Source organism: Cavia porcellus, unplaced genomic scaffold (genome assembly GCF_034190915.1).
Source record: "Cavia porcellus strain 051 isolate PalLab524CR breed Dunkin Hartley unplaced genomic scaffold, mCavPor4.1 scaffold_23, whole genome shotgun sequence".
Classification (NCBI taxonomy): domain Eukaryota; kingdom Metazoa; phylum Chordata; class Mammalia; order Rodentia; family Caviidae; genus Cavia; species Cavia porcellus.
In genome coordinates this window covers 17,580,264-17,593,641 of record NW_026947506.1, presented here as the reverse complement: position 1 = coordinate 17,593,641, position 13,378 = coordinate 17,580,264, and the positions used below count along the sequence as shown (strand labels likewise).

The window sequence follows — 13,378 nt, the reverse complement described above, 5'->3', positions numbered from 1 at the left end:
TACAGAGGAACCAGGCAAGAATTGCAGCTTAAGTGGCTGAAGGGCAACCAGTGAGATATGGCGCTATATTAACACTCTTGTGAGAATGACATGCCAGCTGTTAAGCATTAGGAGTTAGGACTGAGAATGCCTGTTCATTCCCTCAGTTGGTGTCACAGTTGTGAACTCTTGAAGGCTGAAGTGCTCCCGTTTCCAGAAAACAATCATCCCTCTGCGATGTTTGGATTCGATGGGGGTTAATGCTAATCCAACATTACTAGCAGAAGACTTTTTTGAAGAAACCACTTGTTTGACTGCTTAATTCTAAGAAAAATATATGACAGAAGATGAACAAGAATTTGCCATAACTTTACAGGCATTCTGAAGCCAGGAAATCACCAACTGCATTTGGCAAGCACTGAAAGGCCTGCCAAAGTCCCCGGAGGCACCAATTTACCTGTATCATCCAAAGTTGTGTGTCACACATTCTCGAGCTACTAATGAAGGCATCTTGTGACACTTCCAACTCTTATGTGCAAACAACACACTAGTAAATAAAGTATCTATCCAGGAGTCCCGGATGATGAAAGTGGTAGGAGACTAGTGACAAATAGTAAACTTGCATGAACCATTTCGTTTCCTTCATTCAAGTCTAATCACAATATGACTGATTATTTATGTGTATAGTTAGCATGTAGTGATCTCTCAGTCAGCAAATCAACAACCCTAGGAAAACATGGAACAGATTTAGAGTTTTCTAACCAAAATGGGAAGCAACAGGAGCCAAATGTACCTGACCTTGAAAGCAGGCACATGGATTAGCCTTATCACACCTCTGTGGAAGACATCTCGGTCTAAATTCTTAGGTACTGTAACCCTGAATCTTTAAAGTTTCTATTCCTCTTTACTTTCCATTTTGCACTTGTAATTCATCCTACTGTCATCTTGTAATCTCAATAAACTGCAACTTACTATGTATCACAAGGTATATGCCAGGCAATACTCTTGTATCTGTACACAAGAATGTGGAAAAATTTTTGCCCCGTCAGTTCTAACATAGCTCTAGGGCTGGATTAGAAACAAAAGCAGCATTTTCCAACCTTTCATTAGCCTGGTTTAAAAGGCATTGCTACACAAAGAGAATTCATGAAAAAATGTACAAAATGTTCCTACAAGGCTGATGACATTTTCCATGCAAATGGAATTCCACAGTGTATCCAAGGAAGAAACTTATACAATATTCTAAGAACGGTTAATTTTGGAAAAATTTTACCCTATTTAAAAGGAAATTCAAGAGCTTGCATTTCATTAGCTTTACTACATTTTGTGTGTGTGTTTGTGTGCGTGTGTGTGTGTGTGTGTGTGTATCTCAAATAGTGAGTGTTATGCTCATATTTGTAAAAGTAGCTATAGAGAAGAAAATTTATTACAAATTACCCATGATTTCTATTTTTCTTGTCATTTTGTACAAGAAAGTATCTTCTTAATGTAGAAGTATCAAAATCTACACAACTGAATTACAACTAGTGCACATATTTTGTATAAAATTCAGAACCTAAAATTAACTAAGAGAGCACAGCAATGATGATTGTTGGGTATTGCACTGATAGGGGCATTGAACCTATTTTGGTTATGCTAGTTATTGCAGAATCAGGAAATCGTCAACACTAGTGAGGGGAGATGTTTGGACCTGGGGACTCTTGTTCCTGGTAACAGTGACAGCTAGTGAAGCCAGTGGACAATGCTGAGAGGCTCAGCAGTGTAGGTAAGCAGCAGACATCGAGGTCTTTACTGTCTGGCACAGAATGGAGAAGGATTTTGTCATTCAGCGGGAGGGAATGTTTGGCGGGAGCCATGTTGAAGTGAAGCCAGATGAACCTTAACCAGAACAGCTGCTGGCTTCCTTTAGAAGACCCTAGTTGGGTGCAGACACATGGAAATTGATTGGAATGAGCTTATTCAAATGAGCCTCCTCTTGAGGCAGGCTGGCTAATGCTGTCTACTACTCCATCATAAGGCAGTGCCTGGTTTGAAGGGAAAGAATGGCGGAACTCAGAACACTGTATCCATAGGGCATCTAATAATGAATCCAGAGAGAATCCTGGAAGAGAACGATTTTTTTTTCATTCATTTTTCTTTTTGGTTTGGTATTTTCTTGTTTTATTCATCTGCTTTTAATTTCTCCTTTATTTTGTTCTTAATTTCTGCGGGTGACTGTGATTCCTAACTTCCCTGTGGGTATGCTTTTGTTTGGATTTCAATTTTTCTCTTTCAAATCTCCTTTAGTCTTCTGCATTAGTTTCCCCCAGTAGGTGGGATCCATCTACCATCTCCGTTGTATTGTAATCTCTTTCCCTTTGGCCATTACTCTTCTTCCTCTGAAATATATTTTGAATCTTAACCCTTGAGGACAGATTGGACATATCATGAATTCATATATTGTTTATGATTGTTTGCATTCAGTTTTATCTTCCCGAATTCAGTTCATACTGTTAGGAAACTAGCAAGTATCACTCCAAGAATTCAACTGAAACAGAAAAGACATGAGAACACACAAATCAGACTAATCCTCTGGCACCCAGGCCAATAAAGCAAACCTGGGGGGAAATGAGGTTGCGAAATTTGAAAACCCAATAAACCCAATGGTAGGTTACTTCAATGTGGCAACAAGGCAATTCAATGAGGCTGTGGAATATATTAAAACAGAAGTAATCTCTCAAGTAACCACAACTAACTACAGAGATTACCAAAATACACAACCTTCTTAGTGATGTTAGTTCAGACACAGCCCAAAAAAAAAGGCGAGCTTACAAGAACTGTTGAAGCACAACCTAAGAAATAAATGAACCCATTAAATAGATTCAAGCCGATATGCAAGAGAAAAAAATCCATTTTAAAAATTCAGAGCACTTTAGGCCAGTTTGAGGAAAGGACTTCACATACTGAGTACAGGCTGGCACTTAGTGACGAGGAGAGACAACAAATGACATTAAAAGCACTTTGTAGACATCATGACAGAAAGCTTTCCTGGTACAGAAGAGGAATTTAACCTACCAATAATTGAGGCAATTATTTCTCCAGTTAGCACTGATTAAAAGAATTCTACCTGCCCATGTGTAATAGACAAGTTTACAGACATTCAAATAAAAATAGAGTATCAAAATCTGTTAGGGATGGGCTGGGGATTTCTCTCAGTAGCATAAGCAATTTCCTGGCAAGCTGTAGTCCTGAGTTCTATCCCTGGTAACAATAAAAATGAAAAAGAGAAAAAAAATATCTGTTAGGGATGAGGACTGTTGTGCTCCTTCCAATAAGGTTCCCAAGTACATGAGGGTATGTAACACTTGTGAGGCTGGAGGAAAACTGGATCACACTCTGAGTATGTAAAACAGAAAAAAGAGAAGCTTTGGAAGAAAGCCAGTGATATCTATCCCTGAAGTGGTAGCCCTTCTTACTGTCTACCTTCCTTCCTTCCTTCCTTCCTTGTTTTCTTCCTTCCTTCCTTCCTTTCTTCCTTCCTTTCTTGCTTCCTTCTTTCGTTCCTTGCTTCCTTCCATCCCTCATTCCCTCTGTCCTTTCATTCTTTTGGTTTTTAATTCAAGTTAGTATTTAATCCCACATGTCCTTGAAACTGCAATGATATTCCTGCCTCAGCTTTGAGAGTGCTGGGATTAATGATGTGTTCGCCCACACCCTGCAAATCAGCATTGTTATTTTTTGTGAAAGGAGATAAAATTAAACACAACAAAACAGAGCAAAATTGGACATAATAACGCAATGTAAGAGATATAAATTTCAAAACTAGATAATCTGAAATCTTCCCTATCTATCATGTTGTCTATTTTTTTCTTCCAAATAGTTGTCCATGTCTTGAAACACAGAATTCATACTGAGAAACCTAGTATAAAATTAATCCAAACAGTCTGAGAAAGGAGTTTTAGGTCTTTAAAATCAGACAAAAAGGAAGTCACTAATGGCTGTGCTAGAATCGGTTGTTTGCTTCAAAATGCCTATGCATACTTTCATGTATGTGGAAACTCAGTTAAACACAACCAGCTTTAAAAAAAAAGACCATATTTTATAGAACAAACCAAAACATGGATAAAAGTATTGGGCTTCAAAGAGATGATAGAAGGAAATCCCCTCCTTACTACATTGCCTAGGGTCAACCTCTCAAGGGACGTCCAGATTACTGGCTCCGACATGCTAATGGGATAGGGGGAGAAGATGTGATGTTTGTTTCTCAGCCTGCAGGCTGGCAGACTCACAGCTGCTCATGGTGGGGAGAGGGTTTGCCTGGACTCCTGGCACTCCCAGCATGACCCATGTCCCAGGAAATGCCAGTGGAACTCAGTAATATTACTGTTTCCAAACATTGGGTCCAAGGAGTGAACTAGGTTAGTAGGAGATCTAAAAGCTCTGAGGAAGTAGCATTTACAGTTGTCCCACACTAGACTTTAGGTTTAGAGACATTCTGCCAATATTCACTGTTTGTGCCTGTCCCAAATCCATGTCCCTTGCTCCCGACACTGTATCAGATTACCCAGAAGAACCACCTCTTCACTCCCAGCACACCTATTTCTCATGGAGCCTTGAATCTGCTCCCTTCACATTACTTCCCTGCAACTGGCTTTCACCCACATGTGATCCCAAGGGAAAAGGTGCCTTATTGACCGATCTGTCCTGCTTTGCTCCTTACCACCAGAAAGGAATAAACACAGAGGGCCTACTGAGAACAGTGGCATGCTGGAGTTACTATCCTCCACCCTAGCCTCTCATCTTCTGGAAATGGCAGGAAGATGATAGACCAGAGAACTCCCCCATATGAATGAGACAAAAGAAATTCTGGGCTAGTCAAACAGACTGTTTTCATAAACATATAGAAAAGACAGGTAGGATGAAAATTGACTGACTCTCACATTTTGAGTGAGACACACCTAGGGCAATTGGATTAGAATAGGGTGGGAAGAACCACCATAGGGTGGATCCTGTCCTAAGAGTTATAAAAGGGACACCAAGAAGGAAGAATCCTTTCTGTTTCCATGATGAGGTGGTTCCCTGCTTGAAACTTGGAATTCATATCCTTGCTTCCAGCCCAGATGAATTAGCCTCCTGAAAGGAACTCAGACGGGACTCAACAAGGCTTCGTATTTTAAGGTCTGTGCATTTTGGTGAGCTATTTCTTTGAGTGATCAAGAAACTTTTCAGAATTGACTTATATTCTAGGAAATCTCAGTCAGCTTATTTCTAAATAAGTATTTCTTTTAATCTATAAACTAGGCTCTCTACTTGTGATTGCCATACTGCCCTGCCTGTCTTGGAAGTGCTGACTGCAGTGAAATTTGTGCCATCTGGTGAAGAAGAAATTTGATTCCTGTGACTTGACAAGCTTGCTGCACTTTCACTCTGCTGATGTTAAGGGTTTCCAGTACCGCAGGCCCAGCAGAAATGTCACACGGGCCCACAGTGGACAGCAGGTACACCACAGACATCAAAGTAGTGAACGTGTCCTTTTTGTGGACCATTGATAACATTAGATTTTGCCTAAAGGAAATAGATGACTGCATTCAAAGTTCCATCTTTTCAGCTGAAGGAAATGATCAAGTGAAATGGTGCTTACGACTCTACCCAAATGGTCTTGATGAACAAAGCAAAGATTATGTGTGCTTATACCTGGGAATGATCTGCTGTCCAAGGAGGGTAGCTCATGCAAAATTCACCTTTTCCATTCTGAATGCCAAAGGAGAGAAAACCAAGGTGCTCTCAAGTCCACAAGCTTATACATTTGTGCGAGGAAAGGACTGGGGATTCAAACATTTCATCCTTAGAGAGTTTCTTTTGGATCCAAACAATGGGCTTCTCTCCAATGACAAGCTTTCCTTCTTCTGTGAAGTGAAAGTAGCACAAGATCCCACCAATCATTCCAGCCAGAATATTAGGAAGCTGGTTAAGGTTCCTGAGGGCTGCTTGGCAGAGGATCTAGGAGGACTGTGGGAGCGATCCCAGCTCTCAGACTGTTGCTTGTGTGTGGCTGGCCAGGAATTCCAGGCTCACAAAGCCATCTTAGCAGCTCGCTCTCCAGTTTTCATGGCGTTGTTGGAACATGAAAAGCAAGGAAGCAAAAAGAATCGTGTTGAAATCAGTGACATGGATCCTGAAGTTTTTAAGGAAATGATATACTTTATGTACACTGGAAAGGCACCAAACCTAGGGATCATGGCAACTGAACTGCTGGAGGCTGCAAGCAGGTTTGGTCTGGAGCGCCTGAAGCTCATGTGTGAGAACCACCTGTGCAGCAACCTCTCTGTGGAGAATGCCGTGGAAATCCTCATCTTGGCTGACCTCCACAGTGCACCTCAGTTGAAAACCCGGACACTGGATTTCATCAATTTTCATGTTTCTGACATCCTGGAGACCTCTGAGTGGAAGGCCATGGTGGTGTCCCACCCTCACTTGGTGGCCGAAGCCTATCACTCTCTGGTTTCCATGCAGTGTGCATTCATGGTACCCCCATGCAAGCGTGTGAGACTGTCCTGAGATCCCACATGTCCATTTATCTTCCCAAAACCCTGGCCACATTTGCTGCCCCTGAACCATAATATGCTAGGGAAATCCGTGGAAACTTCACTCTTCTATGTGGAAATATTAAATTGTGCCTCTCTAGGGGAGAGAAGGGACCACCGTCTTAAGGTCAGAAAAAGGAAATGCGATACTGAGAATTTAGAAGTCGTGTATCATGCATTTTCAAATCTGTGTTTTATAATATTGAGCAAAGTGGGTTTTTACAGTGTCGATGCCAAACGGAAACCAAAACTCCTGTCAATGTTGAAGGCAGACCTGGGGTGGGGCTACCCTTAGAGGCAGGGTCCATGAACTTCACTCTGTAAATGCAAGACTCCTTCCTGGCTTTCTGCACCATCATGCATCCCTGGGCACCCCACTTGTAACACGGGCTTTTTGCTGTCCCTCACTTTTCTCTGTAAATAAACCTGAATCTTACTTTGTACAGTTGTTTGGCTCCTCATCCTTTTTCTGTATGTTAGATTCAGAAGCTAAGAAAAATTTCAGTGTGCTGATGATTTCAGGCCCATCCACGGGATGAACACAGTGGATGTACAATGTCACTAATTAACATAGTAGATGGCAGAAATAAATGACCCAGAACTCAGGCTGCTGAAGCCAAAGGACAATCACACAATGCAAGTCTTTGCTCATGTTGTCCTGTCCCAGTGACACAGACAGGCAGCACAAGCACTGCAGCACATTCCCGCAAAATCTAGGCCTCTGAGCGAGCAGTCCAATCATGGTCCTGGAGAAAAAAGAGAGGAAAATGCTCAGATTTACGAAAATGGCATGAAAGAGAATTAAAAGTAGAAGTGTTTTATGTATTTCAGAGGAATTCATGTTGAGGAAGCAAAATTTATTACTTACAACTGCACTGAGAAATGGCTGTTGGCAAATTCACACTATAAATCTCAAAAAGAGCTTTCTCACTGTGAACATTTAATATTCATAAGAATAGAATACATGTTTCTATGGTATTATGAAGAATAGAATTAAAATTAAAAATGAAAACGTAGTGGGTTTCATCTCAAAGTTTGGGCTTTTGTAAAAATCATTAGTGGTGTTACTCTGGAATCACCTAGAATCTGTAATGGCTCATAGCTTCTAAAATTATATAAAGAAATGGATCCCCTTGTCTTGAACAGGTACAGATTTCAAAACATTTGTTTAATCAGGGCTTACAGCTGGTAACCCTTTATGTGCTGGTTGTTTAAATCTTCATGAATGTCAATATGGGATAACAACCTGTATAACAACTATGCAGTAAAATCACTAAGAGTTTTGTCTCTCTCTCTTTCTCTCTCTCTCTCTCTCTCTCTCTCTCTCTCTCTCTATATATATATATATATATATATATATATATATATATATGTCTATCTGTCTGTCTGTATCTCTTTCTATCTATCTCTATCTCTCTCAGTCTTTATCATGGCTTGAACTCACAACTCACAACCTGGTTATTGCCAGGCAAGTGCTTCTTTGGCTCAGTTTACTGCCTGACTTTTGCAGATATTTGGCATACATATGTCCTATTCTTGTGTCCTTACTCCTAGAAGTGTCCCTTTCTCACCTCAAGCCGGCTGAGATTGTTGAAAATGAGACAAAATAATTCACTCTGTGTGCATATTTCTTGAAAAGAACTATGGTTCTTAGATGTTGTGGGAATATGTGTTTTGGTATTATCACCCTCAAGTTTTATTTCACGTCCATTCTCTCCTCCTCATTAAAGAGAATAAAACAGGAAAAGCTTTAAAGGAGGAAAAAAGGAAAATTTTTATTAATTTTTTGTGTGAAAACTTTCAGAACACAGATTCCTCAGCTGTCCATACCTGACTTGCTGATTATGTAGGAGTCATCCCAGTTGCTTGGGAATCGCTGTTCATCCTACAAGGGAGAACATTCAAATGTTAATTTTTTTCTTTCAAAATATGTAAATAATTATTATCTTTTACATGAAATGTGGAAATTAAAAAGTATGAGTTTCTATCACTGCATCAAATGAACAACAAAAAACATTGAAAATAACTTACAAAGTGTAATTTCCTCATAGTGAAATGAATGGAGCAAAGTGGATTAGGGCAGAAGATTTTTCAGGGCAAGCACAGGTCTTCTCAGCTTCTCTGAGTACAAATATGTGTTACAGTGACTTATTGTCAAGTGCTTCATAGAAACAGAAGTTATATTGAATGTACAAATTGACCAAAAGAATGTTTTCCTTGCAATTCTACAGAGGAACCAGGCAAGAATTGCAGCTTAAGTGGCTGAAGGGCAACCAGTGAGATATGGCGCTATATTAACACTCTTGTGAGAATGACATGCCAGCTGTTAAGCATTAGGTGTTAGGACTGCGAATGCCTGTTCATTCCCTCAGTTGGTGTCACAGTTGGGAACTCTTGAAGGCTGAAGTGCTCCCGTTTCCAGAAAACAATCATCCCTCTGCCATGTTGGGATTCCATGGGGGTTAATGCTAATCCAACATTACTAGCAGAAGACTTTTTTGAAGAAACCACTTGTTTGACTGCTTAATTCTAAGAAAAATATATGACAGAAGATGAACAAGAATTTGCCATAACTTTACAGGTATTCTGAAGCAAGGAAATCACCAACTGCATTTGGCAAGCACTGAAAGGCCTGCCAAAGTCCCCGGAGGCACCAATTTACCTGTATCATCCAAAGTTGTGTGTCACACATTCTCGAGCTACTAGTGAAGGCATCTTGTGACACTTCCAACTCTTATGTGCAAACAACACACTAATAAATAAAGTATCTATCCAGGAGTCCCGGATGATGAAAGTGGTAGGAGACTAGTGACAAATAGTAAACTTGCATGAACCATTTCGTTTCCTTCATTCAAGTCTAATCACAATATGACTGATTATTTATGTGTATAGTTAGCATGTAGTGATCTCTCACTCAGAAAATCAACAACCCTAGGAAAACATGGAACAGATTTAGAGTTTTCTAACCAAAATGGGAAGCAACAGGAGCCAAATGTACCTGACCTTGAAAGCAGGCACATGGATTAGCCTTATCACACCTCTGTGGAAGACATCTCGGTCTAAATTCTTAGGTACTGTAACCCTGAATCTTTAAAGTTTCTATTCCTCTTTACTTTCCATTTTGCACTTGTAATTCATCCTACTGTCATCTTGTAATCTCAATAAACCGCAACTTACTATGTATCACAAGGTATATGCCAGGCAATACTCTTGTATCTGTACACAAGAATGTGGAAAAATTTTTGCCCCTTCAGTTCTAACATAGCTCTAGGGCTGGATTAGAAACAAAAGCAGCATTTTCCCACCTTTCATTAGCCTGGTTTAAAAGGCATTGCTACACAAAGAGAATTCATGAAAAAATGTACAAAATGTTCCTACAAGGCTGATGACATTTTCCATGCAAATGGAATTCCACAGTGTATCCAAGGAAGAAACTTATACAATATTCTAAGAAGGGTTAACTTTGGAAAAATTTTACCCTATTTAAAAGGAAATTCAAGAGCTTGCATTTCATTAGCTTTACTACATTTTGTGTGTGTGTTTGTGTGCGTGTGTGTGTTTGTGTGTGTATCTCTAATAGTGAGTGTTATGCTCATATTTGTAAAAGTAGCTATAGAGAAGAAAATTTATTACAAATTACCCATGATTTCTATTTTTCTTGTCATTTTGTACAAGAAAGTATCTTCTTAATGTAGAAGTATCAAAATCTACACAACTGAATTACAACTAGTGCACATATTTTGTATAAAATTCAGAACCTAAAATTAACTAAGAGAGCACAGCAATGATGATTGTTGGGTATTGCACTGATAGGGGCATTGAACCTATTTTGGTTATGCTAGTTATTGCAGAATCAGGAAATCATCAACACTAGTGAGGGGAGATGTTTGGACCTGGGGACTCTTGTTCCTGGTAACAGTGACAGCTAGTGAGGCCAGTGGACAATGCTGAGAGGCTCAGCAGTGTAGGTAAGCAGCAGACATCGAGGTCTTTACTGTCTGGCACAGAATGGAGAAGGATTTTGTCATTCAGCGGGAGGGAATGTTTGGCGGGACCCATGTTGAAGTGAAGTCAGATGAACCTTAACCAGAACAGCTGCTGGCTTCCTTTAGAAGACCCTAGTTGGGTGCAGACACATGGAAATTGATTGGAATGAGCTTATTCAAATGAGCCTCCTCTTGAGGCAGGCTGGCTAATGCTGTCTACTACTCCATCATAAGGCAGTGCCTGGTTTGAAGGGAAAGAATGGCGGAACTCAGAACACTGTATCCATAGGGCATCTAATAATGAATCCAGAGAGAATCCTGGAAGAGAACGATTTTTTTTTCATTCATTTTTCTTTTTGGTTTGGTATTTTCTTGTTTTATTCATCTGCTTTTAATTTCTCCTTTATTTTGTTCTTAATTTCTGCGGGTGACTGTGATTCCTAACTTCCCTGTGGGTATGCTTTTGTTTGGATTTCAATTTTTCTCTTTCAAATCTCATTTAGTCTTCTGCATTAGTTTCCCCCAGTAGGTGGGATCCATCTACCATCTCCGTTGTATTGTAATCTCTTTCCCTTTGGCCATTACTCTTCTTCCTCTGAAATATATTTTGAATCTTAACCCTTGAGGACAGATTGGACATATCATGAATTCATATATTGTTTATGATTGTTTGCATTCTGTTTTATCTTCCCGAATTCAGTTCATACTGTTAGGAAACTAGCAAGTATCACTCCAAGAATTCAACTGAAACAGAAAAGACATGAGAACACACAAATCAGACTAATCCTCTGGCACCCAGGCCAATAAAGCAAACCTGGGGGGAAATGAGGTTGCAAAATTTGAAAACCCAATGGTAGGTTACTTCAATGTGGCAACAAGGCAATTGAATGAGGCTGTGGAATATATTAAAACACAAGTAATCTCTCAAGTAACCACAACTAACTACAGAGATTACCAAAATACACAACCTTCTTAGTGATGTTAGTTAAGACACAGCCCAAAAAAAAGGCGAGCTTTCAAGAACTGTTGAAGCACAACCTAAGAAATAAATGAACCCATTAAATAGATTCAAGCCGATATGCAAGAGAAAAAAATCCATTTTAAAAATTCAGAGCACTTTAGGCCAGTTTGAGGAAAGGACTTCACATACTGAGTACAGGCTGGCACTTAGTGATGAGGAGAGACAACAAATGACATTAAAAGCACTTTGTAGACATCATGGCAGAAAGCTTTCCTGGTACAGAAGAGGAATTTAGCCTACCAATAATTGAGGCAATTATTTCTCCAGTTAGCACTGATTAAAAGAATTCTACCTGCCCATGTGTAATAGACAAGTTTGCAGACATTCAAATAAAAATAGAGTATTAAAATCTGTTAGGGATGGGCTGGGGATTTCTCTCAGTAGCATAAGCAATTTCCTGGCAAGCTGTAGTCCTGAGTTCTATCCCTGGTAACAATAAAAATGAAAAAGAGAAAAAAAAAATATCTGTTAGGCATGAGAACTGTTGTGCTCCTTCCTATAAGGTCCCCAAGTACATGAGGGTATGTAACACTTGTGAGGCTGGAGGAAAACTGGATCACACTCTGAGTATGTAAAACAGAAAAAAGAGAAGCTTTGGAAGAAAGCCAGTGATATCTATCCCTGAAGTGGTAGCCCTTCTTACTGTCTACCTTCCTTCCTTCCTTCCTTCCTTCTTTTCTTCCTTCCTTCCTTCCTTCCTTCCTTCCTTCCTTCCTTCCTTCCTTCCTTGCTTCCTTCTTTAATTCCTTGCTTCCTTCCATCCCTCATTCCCTCTGTCCTTTCATTCTTTTGGTTTTTAATTCAAGTTAGTATTTAATCCCACATGTCCTTGAAACTGCAATGATATTCCTGCCTCAGCTTTGAGAGTGCTGGGATTAATGATGTGTTCGCCCACACCCTGCAAATCAGCATTGTTATTTTTTGTGAAAGGAGATAAAATTAAACACAACAAAACAGAGCAAAATTGGACATAATAACGCAATGTAAGAGATATAAATTTCAAAACTAGATAATCTGAAATCTTCCCTATTTATCATGTTGTCTATTTTTTTCTTCCAAATAGTTGTCCATGTCTTGAAACACAGAATTCATACTGAGAAACCTAGTATAAAATTAATCCAAACAGTCTGAGAAAGGAGTTTTAGGTCTTTAAAATCAGACAAAAAGGAAGTCACTAATGGCTGTGCTAGAATCGGTTGTTTGCTTCAAAATGCCTATGCATACTTTCATGTATGTGGAAACTCAGTTAAACACAACCAGCTTTAAAAAAAAAGACCATATTTTATAGAACAAACCAAAACATGGATAAAAGTATTGGGCTTCAAAGAGATGATAGAAGGAAATCCCCTCCTTACTACATTGCCTAGGGTCAACCTCTCAAGGGACGTCCAGATTACTGGCTCCGACATGCTAATGGGATAGGGGGAGAAGATGTGATGTTTGTTTCTCAGCCTGCAGGCTGGCAGACTCACAGCTGCTCATGGTGGGGAGAGGGTTTGCCTGGACTCCTGGCACTCCCAGCATGACCCATGTCCCAGGAAATGCCAGTGGAACTCAGTAATATTACTGTTTCCAAACATTGGGTCCAAGGAGTGAACTAGGTTAGTAGGAGATCTAAAAGCTCTGAGGAAGTAGCATTTACAGTTGTCCCACACTAGACTTTAGGTTTAGAGACATTCTGCCAATATTCACTGTTTGTGCCTGTCCCAAATCCATGTCCCTTGCTCCCGACACTGTATCAGATTACCCAGAAGAACCACCTCTTCACTCCCAGCACACCTATTTCTCATGGAGCCTTGAATCTGCTCCCTTCACATTACTTCCCTGCA

At 39.9% G+C, this 13,378-nt stretch overlaps 1 protein-coding gene across 1 annotated transcript; it reads left to right on the top strand.

Moving 5' to 3' along the window:
* Positions 1 to 5,391: 5,391 nt before the first annotated feature.
* LOC100733506 (speckle-type POZ protein-like) lies at positions 5,392 to 6,516 on the top strand. Its single transcript, XM_063233671.1, has one exon. It carries the CDS (start codon positions 5,392 to 5,394, stop codon positions 6,514 to 6,516), a length of 1,125 nt encoding a protein of 374 aa, XP_063089741.1.
* Positions 6,517 to 13,378: the final 6,862 nt, after the last annotated feature.